Source organism: Megascapheus bottae, chromosome 13 (genome assembly GCF_031878675.1).
Source record: "Megascapheus bottae isolate mThoBot1 chromosome 13, mThoBot2.hap1, whole genome shotgun sequence".
Taxonomy (NCBI): domain Eukaryota; kingdom Metazoa; phylum Chordata; class Mammalia; order Rodentia; family Geomyidae; genus Megascapheus; species Megascapheus bottae.
This window is the reverse complement of record NC_143521.1, coordinates 28,915,755-28,933,898: the sequence shown is the minus strand read 5'-3', so window position 1 is coordinate 28,933,898 and position 18,144 is coordinate 28,915,755. Positions and strand designations below refer to the sequence as shown.

At 42.8% G+C, this 18,144-nt stretch overlaps 1 protein-coding gene across 1 annotated transcript in view; it reads right to left on the bottom strand.

Annotated features, from left to right (window-relative positions):
* Igfbp7 (insulin like growth factor binding protein 7) overlaps positions 1-18,144 on the bottom strand; it is a 63,055-nt gene that overhangs the window by 539 nt on the left and 44,372 nt on the right. The window contains exons 2-4 of the mRNA XM_090343530.1: positions 7,878-7,987; positions 1,890-2,006; positions 1,141-1,267 (exon numbers count right to left, since the gene is read on the bottom strand). Coding sequence (XP_090199656.1) covers positions 1,141-1,267; positions 1,890-2,006; positions 7,878-7,987 — 354 coding nt within the window. The remainder of the gene's footprint in view (positions 1-1,140; positions 1,268-1,889; positions 2,007-7,877; positions 7,988-18,144) is intronic.

Below are 18,144 nucleotides of genomic sequence, written 5' to 3'. Positions count from 1 at the left end.
AAAACAATGTTTCTTCCACCTCATTGTTTTTCATACAAGGTCTTCTTATGTGGTCCAGGCTGGTCTTGAACTTAGAATCCTCCTACCTCAGCCTCCTAGAGTGCTAGGGTTACAGGTGTATACCAGAGACTCAGTCTATTAAGAAAAACAAAACAAAATATGGCAATAAGGAATATGCAAGTAATTGAATGAATGACACGCTATAGCGCCTTGTGGGGTTTGAGCTATATAGTTTGAGGTATATACTTTGGAAGTAAAGTGTAGGTATTTATACACTTCATATACTGGAAGAGACATTGGGCAAATCCATAGAGGGAAAGTAAGAACTTCGTGGTTCAGCTCTCATTCCTATACAGGACAGAAGAATTAGCTGTAAAGCTGAGACTCAAACGTGACTCAGCTCTTAGCTGCTGCTCTGTGTCATTGCCTTGCTTTACATACCTTGGCTGTAAAGGGGAATCTTTACCTGCTACTTGCTTTTCTTTCGTAGCTGAGTGATTGGCACAGTGAAGTGGTATATGTTATTCTGACTTGAGGTAAGGGAAGGCCTGTCTGTTCAGATATCACTGGTAGAACTAGCTAAGTACTCTGACACTGTCTGCCTACGTTCATTGGAGGATGCTTGTCAGTAGAGTGGTGGCAGAAAGAATTAAGAATTTTGCAACATACTCTTTCTCTGCCTTTTTCTCTTAGAAACATTTAAAGTGAAGGGCCAAATGTCCTATAATTCTCTTTTAAAGGGGAATTTATACAAAATGAAGAAAAAGCCCATGTAGACAGGAAGTTATGGAGCCAGGTGCGGGAGAGTCGTACTTATAATCCCAGCTAGTCAGGAGGCTGAGATTTGAGAATCAAGATTTAGGGCCAGCAGACAAATCCTCAAGACTATTACTTCCAGTTAACTAGCAGAAAGCTAGAACTGGAAAGGGGGCTGAAGTGTTGAGCATGAGAAAAAAAAAAGTATGAGAAACAATTTCTGATTCTCCTGCCCAAGATAAGCGGAAAGCATCTAAGTTATAATGTGGGCATACCCTCTGACATCTCCGTATTCTTTATGGAATCATGGAATTTACAGTTTAAATGGCATACTTAATACACTTCCTATGTCTGATTACTTTGGATACTTTAAAGGATACATACCTTTTTTTGCTGGTATTTCATGTAAGGCATCAACCACTGTAATTTTTGCGGATGCTGAAGCCTGGCCTTGGGAATTGGATGCATGGCACTCATACTCTCCAGCATCTTCCTTGCTCAGAGGAGACACCTGTGGAAGAAAAGGGATCTCTAAATCCCCTGTGGTACTAGTTCCCCTCTCCCCACTGGCTGGCATTAAGTCATTATTTCCTAAGTTCCCTAAGATGACCAGGTGACCAACGAGTGAATCTGTAGCAAAGACTGCTGGGAGAAGTATAAGTCCTGTGCTTAGAAACCGAGTCTGGTCTCCTGAGAGGATGCATACTCTTAGGAAATGTTATGTACAACTTTGGGTTACATCATCTGGATTACATTATGTGATAGATCACATAATTTGAGAGAAGCCTTTGTAGAGGATATGATTAAGGAACATCCATGAAATCAGGGGTCAAATCAGATAAAGTAATCTGGTGCCTGGGTCATTAAGTTCTCTGAGCATTTTGCATTAAGCTCAGGAAAAACCAGTTTTCATTAACTTGGTTTCTAAAACTTACAATCAACTTCAACTCTTCTTTTTGTTCCCCTCTGAAAAGAGCAGTGACTGATCCCTGGAAGGGGGTGGAGGTTACCCCTGCTCTACATGTATGTGGAGAAGCCAGGGCTGCCAGGATGCTACAACATCTGGCACCTCTGCCAGCTCTGCTTGTGTCTTAATTCCTGGAATGGAATTCATGCCAGCACTAGGCACTCACCAGCACCCAGCCAGTTACTTCATGCTTTTCTGGGCCACCTCGGGTCTGAATGGCCAGGTTGTCTCGGTCACCAGGTAAGAGTTCTGTCCTCTGGACTCCATGGTTACTCCTTTTTACCTGCATAAGCAAGAGGAGTTCTCAGCACTAAACCTGAAAATGACTGAATTCCTAAAACTGCAAAAAAAAAAAAATATATATATATATATATATACCAGTCTTAATAATTAACCCCAGTCTTAAGCCTCATAATTTAATCCTATGCTTCTTTTTCTGGAATACTTTCAAGGCCCTTTTATTTCCTCCAGTTTCTTGTAAGCAGCATCCTTTCCCTGAATGTGTTTTTTGCATGTTTAGGGTGTACATGGGTCCATCCTTTCTGCTACTGGCTGCGGTTACTCATATCCCTGGAAATTACCCTTGGTGCTGGGTCTTTCTTGCCTGTCAGGCCATGTCTGACTGGCAGTTACTCAGCTGCTTTGATGTGTGGGACCTTGGGGCTGTTCTGGTAATAGCCTCATCAATGGAAAATCGGTGCCATCTACAGCCGATTTTATTACATGGTTCTCTGGACTAAGGATTCATCAAATGATTTCCTGAAGACCTGAGGCCAATACCATCTGTCACATGCGATGCTGTCATTGTTATCTTGCCTGGTCCTGCACACCTCACCATTGAATTCAGAAGGCTGAGATAAGAAGTTCGTTTCCCTTGGATTAAGGCCAATGATGAATCCATACTTTCCATCTTCATTTTAAAGGTCAAACTATGTTTATTATGTGAATTTTGGAGAATACACAAATACACACAGGATAAGTTTTCTTCTAATTTTTTGGTCGGTTGTGGGGCTTGAACTCTGGGCCTGGGTGCTATTCCCTAAGCTCTTCAGCTTAAAGCTAGTGCTGTACCACTTTGAGCCACAGTGCCACTGCCAGTTTTCTGGGTAGTTAATTGGAGGTAAGAGTCTCATGGACATTAGTGTCTGGGCTGGTTTTGAACTGTGCTCTTAGATCTTAACCTCCCGAGTGTTAGGTCCACCTGGAAGAAATGACTTCTTCCCTTGGTTCTCTCCCCTTGCACCCTAGAAATCCCCGCCCAGCACCTGTAACCCTGGCAACTGGCATGCCTGGGGACAGTGGGAGGTCCCCACTGAGGTATTTCCCCATCCTCTGAGATCACATCCATTTCCGCTGTGTCTATACCTCTCCCCCTACATAATCACTCACTTCCCGCCCTAAACTCTCTTGCTTGCCGGACTCCATCTTGGGCGGCAGGAGTCTGCTTTTTCCTCACACAATAAACCCTCTTCTCCTGAACTACGTGGTTTCCTTTTGGCAGACCTTACACTGAGTAGCTAGGATTACAGGCTTAGGCCACTGACACTAGGCAAAAAGTATGTTTTCTTAGAAGCTGTCCACACACATTTTAGCATTTCAGTTACAGAGTATAAATATTTAAAGGCTGAATATGACTAAGTTTTCTTTTAAAGGATACATAAGACTTTTAATTTAGACATCTTTTTAAAAAATCGTTATAGAGTGATGTACAGAGGGGTTGCAACTATGTGAGTCAGGTAATGAGTATATTACCTTTTTAAAAATTTTATTTTTATCTTTTGGTCATAGGGCTTAAATTCTGGGTCTGAGATCTTCAGCTCATGGCAAGCGCTCTACCACTTTGAGCTACAGCATCGCTTTTGGTTTCCTGGTGGTTAATTGAAGTAAGAGTCTCAGGGACTTTTATGCTGGGGCTGGCTTCCAGCTGTGACTCTCATATCTCAGCCTCCTGAGTAGTTAGGATTACAGGAGTGAGCCACTGACACCTGGCTTACATTTCCTTTTGTATAGTGTTTATTATTGCTGATGTTTATTATTGCTTTTGTAATTAGAAGGACGTGTTATGTCACAAAGGTAGTTTCCAAGCTGGTGACCAACAAAAAACAAACAAAAATTAGTTTCCTTGGGGCCGGGAGTTTGGCCTAGTGGTAGAGTGCTTGCCTAGCATGCACGAAGGCCTGGGCTCAATTCCTCGGTACCACATACATAGAAAAAAGCTGGAAGTGGTGCTGTGGCTCAAGTGGTTGAGCTCTAGCCTTGAGAAAAGTCCAAGGACAGTGCTCAAGCCCTGAGTTTAAGTCCCATGACTGGCAAAAAAAAAATTAGTTTAATTTTCTTCTATAATAAAGCAAATGGTAAGTTTATTTTCCCCCTTGACTTTCTCCATATTGCCATCATTAGTGAGAGAAAACCAGGTTACTTAATGTCTTTCTCATACAGATGCTAAGAAAAACAAGAATAGATGTATTTTCCCTTCAATTTTCCAAATAGCTGACAGAAGACAGTTATACAAATGCAGCTTTGAACTAGTTATAAATAGGCTTTAATATTTTAGGACAAGTATTTGATTCAGTGCCTAAATTTGAATTGTTCTCTTGCCTTTAGTTACTGAATACCAGAATACTTGTAAGGGTTTTAAATATTACCAAAGCAGAAAAAACATTACAGCACAGAAAACTGGAATCTTGGCAACTAAGGAAGAAAATCTTCAGATAGTAAAAGAAGTGTGTGTGTGTGTGTGTGTGTGTGTGTGTGTGTGTGTGTGTGTGTATGTGTAGATAAGAGTCTCAGGTCCTTTTGTGCCTGGGCTGGCTTTGAACCTTGATCCTCAGATCTCAGCCTCCTGAGTAGCTAGGATTACAGGGGTGAACCACTGTGTCTGGCTGCAGATAGTAAAAGAATTTTAAGAGCCGGGAGTTTGGCCTAGTGGTAAAGTGCTTGCCTAGCAATTACAAAGACCTGGGTTCAACTTCCGAAAGTAGTGCTGTGGCTCTAGGTGCAGAGCGCTAGGCCTGAGAAAGCCCAAGGAAAGTCAGTGCTCAGGCCCTGAGTTCAAGCCCCAAGACTGCCAAAAACAAAGAAAGAAATGAAGAGTTTTAAGACTCAGTGTGTAGTGCCTTATAATCTGAGGTGCTGGGAAAAAGATTGTGTTTGAGGACCCTAAACACAGTTGGAGGCCAGCCTGTAATGCCTAGTGAGATCCTGTTTCAACAAAATTAAGGGGAAGGGATGTAGCTCATGGCAGAACATTTGTCTTGTTCAAAGCTCTCGGTTCATGCTAATTAACCCGATCTGCTATGCACAGCACATTTCTTTTGCTAAATAGTCATTTGTTGATTACTGGCAGCTCACACCTGTAATAGTCCTAGCGACACAGGAAGCTGAGATCTGAGGATGGTGATCTGAGGACAGCTCTGGCCCCAAAGTCCATGCAACTCTACCTCCAATTAATCATAAAACAAGAACAACAAAACAAAGCAGGAGAGAGCTATGTCTCACCCTGATACAGTACCACCTCGAGCAAAAGAGCTACGGGACAGTACCCAGACCCTTAAATCAAGCCCCTAGTACCAGTCAGCACACAAAATTTAGCTATAAAAATTATACAGTAAGTGCAAAACGAGTGCCAAAAATTTTCATGTGACACACTTAACTCCACTGCTTTGGTAAGAAGAGTTTATATATTGATAAATATTTATTTCCTAAGAGATGGGGGCTTGTGGTTTGGGGGCCATGTGTCTAAAACTTGGCCTCTAATATTTAATTCTATCCAAAATAGACTTCTGTGCTTAAACTAGCTTTGAAACATGACAGCAACCTTAAATGTTTCTGGATGCTTAGTTTGCTTACAGGAGACGCAGAGGAGACAAGTGGCCATTGGTGTTTTGCCATGGCCCAAGCAAAGAAATACCACTTCCCTTGGGATCTGGGAGACACGGTTTTACGAAAAGATTCTTTAACAAGTAATAATAACACAGGCAGAAGACTGGCTCAACTTTTTCTTTCCTATAAGAATAGGTTGCTCTTGGTTGTCTACATTAATTCCGGATCTCTGTGATGCATGGGCTGTAGTTTGAGGGCTATGGCTGTAGGTCCTCTGGGAGGCAGATTACAATATGAAGGCACAGGAGAATTTGTGGAGCATCCTGGTTGAGATGTGGCTTCTGTTTATTCTGTTCTTGTGCTCCACAACTCTTTTCCTGTCCTCTGTCCCCTATCCTGTCCTCCCAGTCCTCCCCACACCCCACTTTTGATTATGGTGTTCTCAAGGGACCTACTTCATGAAGTCCCAAAAGCTTCAAGGAAAAGAGGCTCAGAACACAGCCCTATGTGAGGACTTCAGTCCGCTTGTGGCAGAGCAAGAACAGAAGATGTGATTCTCTGCCAAGATTTACCAATCAAGTCATATGCAAAGGACATGGGGTCACCCTGGCTTCTCATTGTGTCAGTCTCCCTTTGGAACTGTAGTGCTGCAGCAGAGCTTTTTATGGACACTCCCTGGACAAATTCCTCTCCTTTTCCACCCCCTGGCTAACCACCAGCCTTCAAATGAGCAATAAGTAACTCAGCAGCTTGCCTGAAGGGATACATCTGGGGACTGCCTTTCTGCCCCTATTACTCTGTTTCCTTTTCAAACATAGTTTACTGGGGCTAAATTTCATTGTTTCCTTTAACAGAAGTTTCAGCTCTAAGGGACAGCCGTATAGCTGGTGTCATCTCTGTCCACGCTGGACCCTAGGCAGTGTGTGTTACCCATCACTCAAACCAGGCAGTTTCTCAGTGGCTCTATCTCTCTGGCCACATGGGAGCGCCAGAGATTGTAGGTGACCTGCCTGACCAGAGCCTTTCCTAGTATTTTTTACAAGGAAGAAGGAAGAGGGGAGTCTTTTCTTTGCTCTGGGCTCTTTAAGCTGTGATAATTGCCAGTGGCAATATCACCCACTTAAGTAAAAGCTCTCTGAAGGACAGGGAAATGAGAGCGATATTCTGAGAAGCAAAGATCAAGAGTTCCAGTCCTGATAACATTTGTGTGCCTTGGATCTAGCTGCCTGCAGGCTGGCGTTGCCTTATTTCTTCCCTTCCTCCATCCCTCTCTCCCTCCCTCCTTGTCTTCTTCCCTTCTCTTTCCATAATCCCTTTGGGGGTTTGAGAAATCACTCCTTTGGCCATACAACACTGTAACAAAAGACAGACTATTCATTGTAGAGCTGCTAAAGAAGTAAGCAAGCTTAAAAAGAAAATCTGTTTTTTGTCTTTTTAAACTAAGTTTTCTGTTTGGTAGCATGAGTTTGAGGATTTTTTTTTCTCTTTTAATTTGATAAAGTAATTTATGCAAGGACATAAATATAAATGGATGTTGTAATTACAAAGTACTAAATGATTTACCAAATGAAAATCTTTTCATTCCCCCTACCAACATGCTGAGAATGTCACTCATGTGTTAGCATGTCACAAGACAATGGAGAAGCTTCCAGAAACAGTAGCTATACTATACTGAGTGCTATATGTATCTACCAATGAGCCACATGACTTACCTACATTATTATATTTAATCCTAGAGATGATTCTATGCTAATTGTATCACACAGAGGAGGAAATTGGCCTTTGAATAATGGTTTTCTGGGATGAGGGTGTGGCTTAATGGTAGAGTGCTTGCTTAACATGCATGAAGCCTTGGGTTCGATACCTCAGTACCACCTAACAGAAAAAGCCAAAAGTGGCGCTGTGGCTCCAGTGGTAGCAAAAGAAGCTCAAAGATAGTGCCCAGGTCCCAAGTATAAGCCCCAGTTTTGGGTGAGGAGGTGGAGGCCATGGCCAGACAGAGGACAGGAGCTCAAATTCCCAAACATCATGCTACCCCATCTGTCTCTGGGGCCACACACAGGTGCACCCACATTCCTGCACATGTACATCATCACTATAGGATGGCTTGGCGTGTTCAGTGTTATTCTTTCATTTCTCAGGGTCCCTGCCAGATGTTGTGAGCAGAGGAACAGACAGGGACTGTATTGAAGGTCAGCGAAATGTCCCCTAGATGGAGGGGCGGTCTGAGACTGCTCTGCTTTTGAGGCGTAGCCAGCAAAGGCACAGGCTGAGGATTTCACGGCACCCCCACCTTGGGTGAGGAGATTCTCCTGAAGGCTGTGCCACTGACCTTGTTCCAGATGAGGACAGGGGTTGGAATCCCGATGACTTCACAGCTCAAGTACACCTGGGCACCAGTGACATTCCAGATGTCCTTGGGGGGTGTCACGATGGAAGGACCTGCAAGAGAAGGCACAAAACCAAACCCACCTTTTAGCAGTCCTGAATAAGTCAGCATCCTAACAGGAATTGGAAGGAATATGGGATTCTGTTTTGGGGACTGTCCCCTCTGTGGGAAATCTGCAGCTAGCTTCAAAGATTAGACTTCTTCCTGCCACTGGTATAACTGGGAGGAGGGGGTGGATGGGAGAATCAAAAGCAAACCAACAAAAACAACTAGGAAGAAAAGCTGTTAACAAGATCATCTTCTTTCCCAAACCATGCCTAAATGAGTTTTGATTCACCAGCTGTTTTGCATTAGCAGAGGCCAGTGCCATTAATATAGTGGGATATATTTTTTTGTTCCAAAATGTTTGATGTTTTCCTTTTCCTTGCTTTACCAGTGTTTCTGCTTGGGAGAGGGGGATAAACAAACAGATGATCTTTGGGTCATGGAAGAAAATGAATCTAAAGGGCCACTGGAAAATGTGCTGAGCTTGGAGAATAGTGTAAGACTGAGCAGGGATGAGGGAAAAAGTATAAGGGGCTCTGGATGGGACTTGGAGGGGTGCCTTTTACCAGAGGGGTTTGATATCAGGGAAAATGCTAGAAGGACCTCCCTCCCCAGTACGCGTGGAAAGATAGTTGACAGAGAAAAGTGGGTGTATCATCTAAAGGGAAGAGGCCTCCTCAGACTTCTCAGTATCCAGGTCCCTGGCAAGGGGTATTGATTCATTTGGGGGACCCAAAGAGTAAGCGAGTATGGGACCACCTGAGAGGCCAGGTGACACCTTCACAGGTCCCTGGAACCCAGCCTTCGCTTTATCGTAATTCTTGCAGTAAGTCCTTATTCTGAATCCACAAATGTGTATGTGAGAGTGAGGGGGTATGTGTATGTGTATGGGAGAGTGAGGGGGTATGTGTATGTGTAGGTGTATGTGAGAGTGAGGGGGCATGTGTGGTGGTACTGGGGCTTGACCTTGGATTCTCAAACTTTTTCTTAGCTTTAGGAAAAGTGTTCAGAAAATATATTAGGCAGGTGCTCTACTACTTGAGACACACTCCCCATCCCCATTTTTTTTTTTAAATTTCTGGTTAATTGGAGCTAAAAAATCTCTTGGAGAGCAGGAGTATGGCCTAGTGGTTGAGTGTTTGCCTAGCATGCATGAAGCCCTGGGTTTGATTCCTCAGTAACACATACACAGAAGCTGGAAGTGGTGCTCAAATTGTAGAGTGCTACCCTTGTGAAAGCTCAAGGACCGTGCCCAGGCCCTGAGTTCAAGCCTCCAGGACTGGCAAAAAAAGTCTCTTGGATTTGTCTGCTGAACTGGCTTCAAGTCACAGTCCTCAGATCTCAGACTCCTCAGTAGCCAGGATTACAGGTGTGAGCCACTGGCCACAGGCGCCCTGCTAACTTCTGCTAATTTCAAGTCTGAGTTCAGTTACCCAGGGCCTTCTCAGAGACGTGGGACAGTCTATAGGGAAGGGGACCCAGAGCCCACATCCTGGCTTTCCTGTGAGGGCAACATGTTTTGCTCCATGTTCTGCCCTGTTTCTTCAATGAAAGAGTTGATTATTTCTTAGACTCTCAAAGATCAGCTTGTAAGGGGTCGTGTAGCTCAGTCACATGTCTAGCTACTGGGTCCTCTTGCACCAGGGGCCTGGGAAAGGGACAAGCTCCCCTTTAGGCCTGGAAAGTTTTTTTGGCATCATCAGCCCTCAGAAGACAGCCCTGTTTTGCAATAGAGTTATTTCCAGCACACCAATTTCTTGAAACAGAAAGGAAATGACCCCAGTATGGAAGATTTCCCCACTCATTCCACGGATTAGAAGTTTTCTGAAAATCTCTTGGGATATTTTCTTTTTCTTTTTTCCATTTGTAAGAGCGTGCAAAACAATCAAAGTTTGGAAAGTACCAAATATACTTTGTACTTGCGACACCCCCTTCCCCCCTCCTCCCCTCTGCCCCAGCCCCAAGTCATAGGTGTAAAGTACAGGCATGTAGCTTGGCTGAGCAGCCGGCTTTTCTACCTCCACTGTGGATGAATAGAACATAGCTGGGCAGGATTTCTGTCTGTCTGTCTGTCTGTCTATCTGTCTGTCTGTCTGTCTGTCTGTCTGTCTGAGACATTTCCTAGTCTGACTACAATAATACACACTCAAGCAAAGGGCTGAGCCTCACCCTATTCTGGCTTCCATGGAGGCTCTGGGACCCCAAGGGTTTGCGGCACCACATAACTGATCTGGCTGGACTTTGAACTCCTCTCCCATACCTCAGAGCCAACTCTTTACCCCCATCCCCCATTCTCCTTCCCACACAGAGGCTTAGCAGTCTGACCTCAAAGCTCAGGGGATCTCAAAGGATTGTTCTGGGAAGAATACACTAGTGTTCAGAGATTTGGAGGGGCTCAGGAACAAAGCTGGCTGCTTGCAGCATCAAAGCCTCACAAGGAATGCAGGAAGGTTCTATTGTAGGATCTAAGGACCTCGGGCCTGCACAATTCCACTTGTTCTAAACTGTATCCCTCTCCTCCATTTCAGAGGCTGAGACATTACCAGCCTAGCATTCTGTCAAGGCATGGAAGACATGCTGTGGCTTTCCCTGTAGCATAACTACTTTTTTTTTTTTTTTTGAGGCAGTGGGAGTGGTACTAGGATTTGAACTCAGGGTCTTACATTAGCTAGACAGGCACTCTACCACTTGTGCCTTGCTTCTAGCCCCCGCTTTTGTTGTTTCAGATAGGGTCTCATATGTCTACCCAGGGCTGGCCTAGTAGCCCCACGTAGCTGGGACTACAGCTATGTTCCATCATGTCTGCAGAGGTAATAATGAAGTCTTACTAGTTTTTCCTTGGGTTGGCTTCTCTCTGTGATCTTTCCAATCTCAGTCTCCTGAGCACCTGTGATCATGGGCTACCAGTGCCCAGAAAGAGTTCTTTAAATATATTTAAATCCTAGAATATCGTGGATAAAAGCCATCCCTACGGAGTTCAAGGTTAGGACAAATCATACTGTGATTTATTTTACTCACAACTCTTGGAATGCACATAAAACTTGAAATGCAGGGGCTGAGTTCACATTTAGACTAATTTAAAAACATGATTCTGTCCATCCCACTACTACCAGGCTACCTCTAGAATTCTATCTAAAAATCAGCATTATCAGCCGGGCACTGGTGGCTCACGCTTATAGTCCTAGTTACTCAGGAGGCTGAGATCTGAGGATCGTGGTTCAAAGCCAGCCCTGGCACCAAAGTCTGTGAGACTCTTGTCTCCAATTAACCACCAGAAAATGGGAAGTGGTGCTGTGGCTAAGGGGTAGGGTGCTAGTGTTGGGCTGAAGTGCTGAGGGACAATGTTGATACCCCACGACTAACAAGGTAAAATCAGCATTATACCTTAGCTTTTATGGGGTGATAGGGAATTGAAAAATGAGGCCCTTAGGGCCAGTTTGCTTACACCTCAATTACAAATACTCCTTAAAGGAAGGTCAGATTCAATAGCACAAACATTTAATAAACTTCCAAACTGCTAAGTGCTACTCTATAAAGGGGCCTTCAAGTTCGGATTCCTACTCTCTTACAAAAACAAACTGGATCAATAAATGATTAGATGAATAATGATCAGCAGACCCCTGGAAATTCCCTGGGAACAAGCAGAGGGAATGGGGGAAAGTCTGGATAAAGTCAGGACATGGTGGCGCTATGGAGCAATGAGGGACACATTGTGAAGAGACAAAGGGACTTAATGGAGAGCCACAAGGTGTGAGCAGGAAGAGATGGCGACAGTGTGACCTGCTTGGAGAGACAGCAGTGCAGTATCCTCTCCCCAACTCTGAATCCTTGGCCAACTCACTGCTGCTATCCAATGTGGGTTCAGCTCTACTGCAGGAAAGCATTTGGCTTTCCTGTACTTGGTAACTCTGTGAAATAACATCTTGCCACTCTGTCTTATCTTCCAAGAGGCCCAAGAAGATCCAAAATGAACTCCTGTTTTCAAGAATAACAAACTTTCCCTTCACTCGGAGCTGATTTTCTCATGCAAAGAGCTCAAGTCCGTTCTCAAGGCCAGGCCATGAGTCACGACATGGCCATTTAAATCATCTTCAGCATGTGTGTTCCAATTAAAACAAGTCACAGAGTTTTAAATGTACAGGGACAAACATCAGGGTAGGCTCAATTATTTATTTATTCTTGTCCTTTTCCATGAAAGTGTTCAGGCTGCTCACATCTCTGTCTAGCAAACATCCTGTCAACTGCTTCTCTCTGTCCCTTATTTACCTAGGGAAGTTCAGGAAACAACCAAGCTGTCTACACTACTACCTGCTGTGAGGACCAGTCCACCCCCGGCTTTCCTAACTTCAAACCCACTCATGTCCCTGTCTCAAGTGATTGTCTCCAAATCAGGCCACCTTATTTTCTTGTCTTATACAATGAATGAATTTTCTTTCAATCTCTTTTGATCATCTAAAGTCTGTCTGCAGGTCTTTTGGTCAGGGGGCTTGAACTCACAGCCGAAGTGCTGTCCCTGAGCTGTTTTGCTCAAGACTAGCACTTTATCACTTTGAAGCAAACCTTCATTTCTGGCTTTCTGGTGGTTAACTAGAGATAAGAGTCTCTGGAGGGTCGGAAGCCTGGCCTAGTGGTAGAGTGCTTGCCTAGCTTGCGCAAAGCCCTGGGCTGCATTCTTTGGTGCCATATACACAGAAAAAACTGGAAGTGGTGCTATGGCTCAAGTGGTACAGTGCTAGCCTTGAGAAAATCCAAAGTGCCCAGGCCCTGAGTTCAAGTCCCAGGACTTGAAAAATAAAAGAGTCTTCCCTGCTCAGGCTGGCTTTAAACTGTGATCCTTAGATTTCCGCCTCCTGAGTAGCTAGGAGTACAGGGGGTGAGCCACTTTTTTTCAGATTTTATTATTTCCTATTTTTCTTTTTAACTCTTGACTAATGACTTCAGTTATTCTCAGTCAGTCAGTTTGTCTGTCTATCAGGATGGGGGGTTGAAATCAGGGCCTCACTCTTGCTAGGCAGGCTCTCAAAGATGATCTCTTCTTTTCAATCATTCCTTGAGGAAGAAGAAGAGAAAAAAACTGAAACAAAGAAAAACAGCCAAATCTTAAAGTTGTAGCAAGAAAGCCCTAAATTTGGTAGAAAGCCAAAAGCCATTGTAACGAATCAGTGTCATCTAGAAGCAATCAGAACTTACTGCAGGATCTTAACCTAAGTTGGCTTCCTTCATTTTACCCCCTTTAAGTGCCAGACACAGGAATAAGACACTGTCAGATTACTTCAGGAGTACTTGATTCTGTCCCAGAACTATGCATATGTTCTGAGAAGAATCACTAAAGAAACAGAAAACAAAGAGCTGTAGATGGATGGATTTTAATTTGGAACATTACAATTTGGTTCTGAAGAAGCTGAGAAAGGTTGCTTCTAACAAAACACACAAAAAAAATGACATGTGGGAAAGACCTGGAAATAGAATTCATTTGGAATTGAACTGGTGATTCATTTACATGGATTTTATAGGAAGTTGTAAAAAGAAAGAAAGAAGACTTAAAATTGATTAGCCTATAAAAAGCACAGGGAGGGCTACATTTAAGGAAGTATGTGAACAATTTCCTAGTTTCTTGCAGAGCACAAAGCACTTCCCAGCCATGACCTGAGATGTTCTCACCAGACTATTTAAAAAAAAAAAAGGGCAAAGCTCTCTAGAGGATGGAGCACTTGATGCTGGAGTCTTTGCCCTTTTTATAGTTAGGGCTTGTCTTTAGGTCATGAATGACTCAGAGCAGAGTTACTGGGCATCTTCAACACCCATGCACTTCTAAGGTCAACTGCCTGGCTCTGGAGGTCTCAGTTAATTGCAAACAAACCCAGCACACAAACACCCATGTTAAATGTGCACTTTGTTTTTCTCAGGAGTGAAAAAATGGAATATAGATAGATATCATCTGTTATCTAGTTAGCCAGCTTTTTAACCTGATAAAACCAAGAAGATGTCGGGAAAGGTCGTCTTTAGAAACTGAATACAGTTAGTCCACTGAGCCTAAGAAGTAAATAAATTCCCAGATCAAAATAAAGTAGATAACCAGGCGCCAGTGGCTCATACCTATAATCCCAGGTACTCAGGAGGCAGAGACCTAAGGATTGCAGTTCAATGCCAGCCTGGGCACAAAAGTCTGAGAGACTCTAATCTTCAGTTAACCACCAGAACATCTGAAGTGCTCAATGTGGCTCAATGTGGTAGAGTGCTAGCCGTGAGCTGAAGAGCTCAGGGACAGAGCCACAGGCCCAGAGTTCAAACCCTACGACCCACCCCAATCCCCCAAAAAAGTATACAATAATTTAAAATCGAAGTAAATAGAATATTTTTAAAAATGGAATTATTTCCACTTATCAGTGCCTGTCATCCAGTGCCCGTATTTATTTTTCTTAGTGTCAGTCTTGGGGCTTGAACCCAGGGCTTGGGCTTCATCTATGAACTTTTTTCTTTGATTTCCAGTTTGTTTGTTTGTGGGTTTGTGGGGGTTTTTTGGTGGTTAATTGGAGGTAAGATTTTCATGAACTTTCTTATCTGGGCTGGTTCTGAATTTCAGCCCTCAGCTTCCTGAGTGGCTAGGATTACAGACGTGAGCCACTGCAGCCTGGCTTAGCTATATACTTCTTGCTTCATTGTTTTCTTGTTTACTCCATCTTTATTTTCTTTCCTGTGACAATTCACTCTTCTTCCTTTCTCTTCCAGCCCACTGCCTGATCCTAGGTTCACTCACCATTTTTTGGTACATTACCGCTTTTAGAACTTGCTCTTGTGTCTATATCTTGTCTAATCCCTTGTTGTCTCTTGTCTAATCCCTTCCCTTTACATGAAGTTCTAGGACAACAGCTCCATCTGCCTCTGAGACGATGTGATAATGGTGATTTTACAAACGCAGTCCTTACTTATTTCTCCTCTAAAATCCTTGCTGGCTTCAGAGTTTGTTCATACAGCTTAGAGCACCAATGTTTCAATAATGACAGAACTAAGCCGAGAAGCATGGTATGTTTCTCATGTTCACTGGAAAGAAGGAAAGCCTACACTGGTCACAGCAGATAAATACCAACATCAGCAACTTCAGCACAACATGATTAGGTAAAGAAAGCAGACAAGTCATCCATGTCTTCAAAATGTTCCTATATGACATTGTCAAGCTGATAATTGTAATATAAGAATACGATTATAGGGCCGGGAGTTTGGCCTAGTGGTTAAAGTGCTTGCCTAGCATGCATGAGCTCAAGCCCAGGACTGGCAAAAAAAAAAAAAAAGAATACGATTATAACTATAGAATGGCATTATAACAATTTAGTATTATAGTTATCAGCTGGTAATTGATTATTCATCTTAATTTTTAAAATCTCCTACTTGTCTTTTCTTTTGTCGTAAGCTTCTTGACTACTAGTGTATGGCCAGGTAATACAGATTAATTCCAGCATGTATCACTCAGAGCAAATTCTCCTGGAAGGGTAGGCCTGTTTGAAAGAAAGGATCATTCATCACCCTCAGGGCTGATATAAAGGATTCTGCATCAAAGGAGTTATATTATTCACATTATGGTGCTCACTGAATCCTTATTAACATGACTAGGGCAGCTGAGCATAAGGACTCTTCCAAGTCAGGACAGATTTGCAAATCACATCCTCTTGGCTCTTAATGATGCTGGACCTGAAATGGTTCTTACAGTGTGTGCATTCAGACCAAATAAGGGGAGAAGGGACTTAAGGAAGATTTCAGATGCCACATATGGAGATGAGGAGTTCAGAGAAGTTGGCACAAGTCCTTAAACTAAGATGAGATTCCGATAACACACTGAGGGGGAAAGTACCAAACAAAAGTACCAAATGGGAAAAGAATAGTAGGAAGGCAGTATGGCCAAGAGGTGGAAGGGGATGAAATAAGTAGAAACTTCCTGATATTAAATAAGGGGAAGCCGAAACTGTACAGCTAATTAAAGAGCAGAGCCATCTGCCAAGGCATTCTGGAAACTTCCAGACTTGGAGGGCTGTAAAAACTGAATGCTGTTATGGGAATCTAGCTCATAGTCTCAGGGGATCTGCTGAGCCCACGAGATGAGAAGTCTAATGTTTAAACAGCATGGGCCAGATTTAATAAGGAATTTATTGGTTTTAAGTATATAAAATTTAATTATATTTAGGAAATAAGATGCAATAAAGAATTTATTAGTTGAAGGAAAAATGATGTGGTTATCGCAGCTACTGTTAGTCATTTCTACTTTAGTCAGAGGGAAGAAGTAATAGTTCATAATACTAGAGCCTTGCTAAACATCGTGTGGGGCAAAAAGTATGTAAAATTGTTTCCTCGTCTTAAGAAATAAGGTACTATAGTGTGAGGGAAATTGAGGACAATTAAAACATAAAAAACCACACTGGCAATGTTTACAATAGACTACAGTCAGTTTGGAGCACAGACTATGAATTATGAAATACTACTCAAGTTATTTAATTTCTGCTAGCTTATTTTTCTGTGAAATGGGACAATAAGGTTCTAAATTGTTGATATTAATAGAGAGATCAGGGAAAGCAGTATGGCAGTTCCTCAAAAGACTAAACATCGAGCTTCTCTATGACCCAGTAATTCCACTACTTGGCATTTACCCAATTGTCCAGAAACAAGGACATACTAAATCCACTAGCACAACGATGTTCATTGCAGCACTATTTGCCATAGCAAAGATATGGAACCAACCCAGAAGCCCCTCAGTTGATGAGTGGTATTTATACACAATGGAATTCTATGCTGCTGTCAGAAAGAATGACATTGTCCCATTTGTAAGGAAATAGAAAGACAGAAAAAATCATATTAAGTGAAGTAAGCCAGACTCAAAGGAACATAGTCTCAATGGTTTCCCTCATTTGTCATAATCAGTAGAAACCTTGGGCTCTCCTAGCAGAGATTCACAACAGAACAAAATCTAGATACATAAGTCCATATAGTATGACGCTAAATGTAAGGACCTCCAGGATATAGAAACAAAAGCCATATAATGAGTGATTGTTGTCCTTAATGTACTATGTTATCTCTCATCTATTTTACTGTCCCTTGGTTATCTCATATGGTTACAATATTTCACCTTGTAATCTGATATATTATATATATGCTTGATTGGTTATTTGAAATTGGATAGCGAAGGGAGGAAAACAACATGAGCCGCGGCGGAGGGAGGGAAATGGGAACATGACACGAGAAAGGGTATCAATGTATATGAAGTAATGGACCTTCTATCTGGTGAACGTAATGTAACCCTTCTATTAATTACAATAAAAATATACAAAAAATAGATCAGACAGAAACAATTAGCATAGGGTAAAGCTTTACTCAAATATTGCTCCGAAAATATTGGTTTTTATTTCAGAATTTAAAGTCTGGTGTATCTGTGAGTAGACGAGTGAGAGTGACACAATTCAAGCAGCAATTTAGGAGGTGACGTTGGAGGTCACTGCTGCAGTATTGGGGCATGGCAGGGCCTATGGTCCTTCATCAAGGCTATAGCAATGGGATTAGAAAAGAAAGGGTGAAAGTGAGATTGTTCAGAAAGAACGATCACTGCTGAGGAGTAACATATTGGCTGTAGAGACAGAGAAATGGTCTAAGGCTGCCATACTGTCGTAGCAGGATATTGGTCTGGGAAGGCCCTGAACTGGAGTGGGGAAGGATGGATTTGGATTGAGATATTCAGATTTGCTGAGTTGAACATACAACCTGGCAATGAGGAGGCATTAAACTCCCTGGGGAGAGAGGAAAGGACTCAGAGCAGGGGACCAGTAGGGCCAAGTTAAACACTGTCTAGTTTGCATTTCAGTCCTAGGAAGGTCACATGGTTTCCTTCCTGTGGAAGAAAGCCATCTTGGCTCTCTCTCCACAGAGGGAGTTCTATCAGCTTGCTGCTGTCCATCCAACCAAAACAGGGCAGACAGATAGACTGCTAAGGCCCTGCTAGTACTCTAGCCTCTTGCTTGCATGGCTCACCCCCCATCTGAACATGAGCTATGGAATACAACAGGCCCTTGTGACAGCAAATACAGGCCCATTAATTACATTCCTGGCTGATTTCTCATTTCTTCTCAGCCAAATACCTCATTTTGTCTCCAAACTTTGATACTGAAAAATCTCCTTCGAGTGTTTT